The 998-nt window shown below is 32.3% G+C and overlaps 1 protein-coding gene across 1 annotated transcript in view; it reads right to left on the bottom strand.

Annotated features, from left to right (window-relative positions):
* The window catches only part of LOC106678084 (sperm-specific sodium:proton exchanger), a gene marked incomplete at its 5' end in the record, with an annotated part of 162,896 nt that overhangs the window by 35,828 nt on the left and 126,070 nt on the right, over positions 1-998 (bottom strand). The window contains 1 exon segment of the mRNA XM_067053048.1: positions 220-384. Within this exon segment, the coding sequence (XP_066909149.1) occupies positions 220-384 (165 nt within the window).

Here is a 998-nt window from a genome sequence, read left to right as displayed (position 1 = left end):
GCCATCGAGAGCGATTCCAATCTACTGACTGCTTTCTTGGGCCTATCACACTCTGCCATCGAGAGCGATTCCAATCTACTGACTGCTTTCTTGGGGCTATCACATTCTGCCATCGAGAGCGATTCCAATCGCAAATCATTATCCACGAGTACATTCAAGCATAAAGAAAATGTGTCATGAGTAATATGAAGTGTTGTAACATATCAAAAATGATGATACATGAACAGCTGTTTCGCAAATTACATCCATATCATAACTTCTTCCAGTTACGGCACCAATTTCTCCAATAACTTTTCCGGAAGGAATATAAGTCATCTTTGCATCATTTGTACTAATACTGTCCAAATAATCGCAATTAGGAAGCAACCCATATTTCACAAAATTCTGAAAAAAATAAATTTTATCATAATAAATAAAAATTCATTTGTTATTAATTAACCACCGTACTTACAAACAAACAGCTCTCAGTTATTCTAAAGAAGGTTTGCAACATCTTATCTATAGATTAAAAAAGATAACTTGTATTATTTATAGATAAAGTTTGGAAAATATAGGAAAATTTAACAAATTAGGGTTTGTTTCGTTGCGGATGTTAGTTATAAATAGAATTATAATAAAAAAGTTGTTTTATACAAAGAGATTCATTAATACAAAAGTTTATTGGTTCTTTAATACAAGAAGCCTATTGGCTAGTGCACCAAATGATCCCCGCTTAGCCTTGCCCATCTACAAAGATTGCTGTATTGGCCTTTGTTCCACATTAACCTCCTTATGTTCTTGAAATTTTGAAAGCAAAAATTATATTGAAATTAATAAAAGGAAGCAAAATATGTTCCCAAATGAGAATGCTAAATAGCGTACAACATCAAAGAGAAGGTGTTCTAATAGTGTCATAATAGTGTTCTATATTAAAGATAAATCATTTCCAATTTCTGTCCAAATTCATGGCTCCTGACGGCCGTAAAAGGGATCTATTTTTTTTTATTTTCAAAACCTAT

The sequence above is a fragment of the Halyomorpha halys genome, unplaced genomic scaffold (assembly GCF_000696795.3).
Source record: "Halyomorpha halys isolate HHAL.00 unplaced genomic scaffold, Hhal_1.1 Scaffold122.1, whole genome shotgun sequence".
NCBI classification, from domain to species: domain Eukaryota; kingdom Metazoa; phylum Arthropoda; class Insecta; order Hemiptera; family Pentatomidae; genus Halyomorpha; species Halyomorpha halys.
This window is presented reverse-complemented; position numbering and strand designations above follow the sequence as displayed.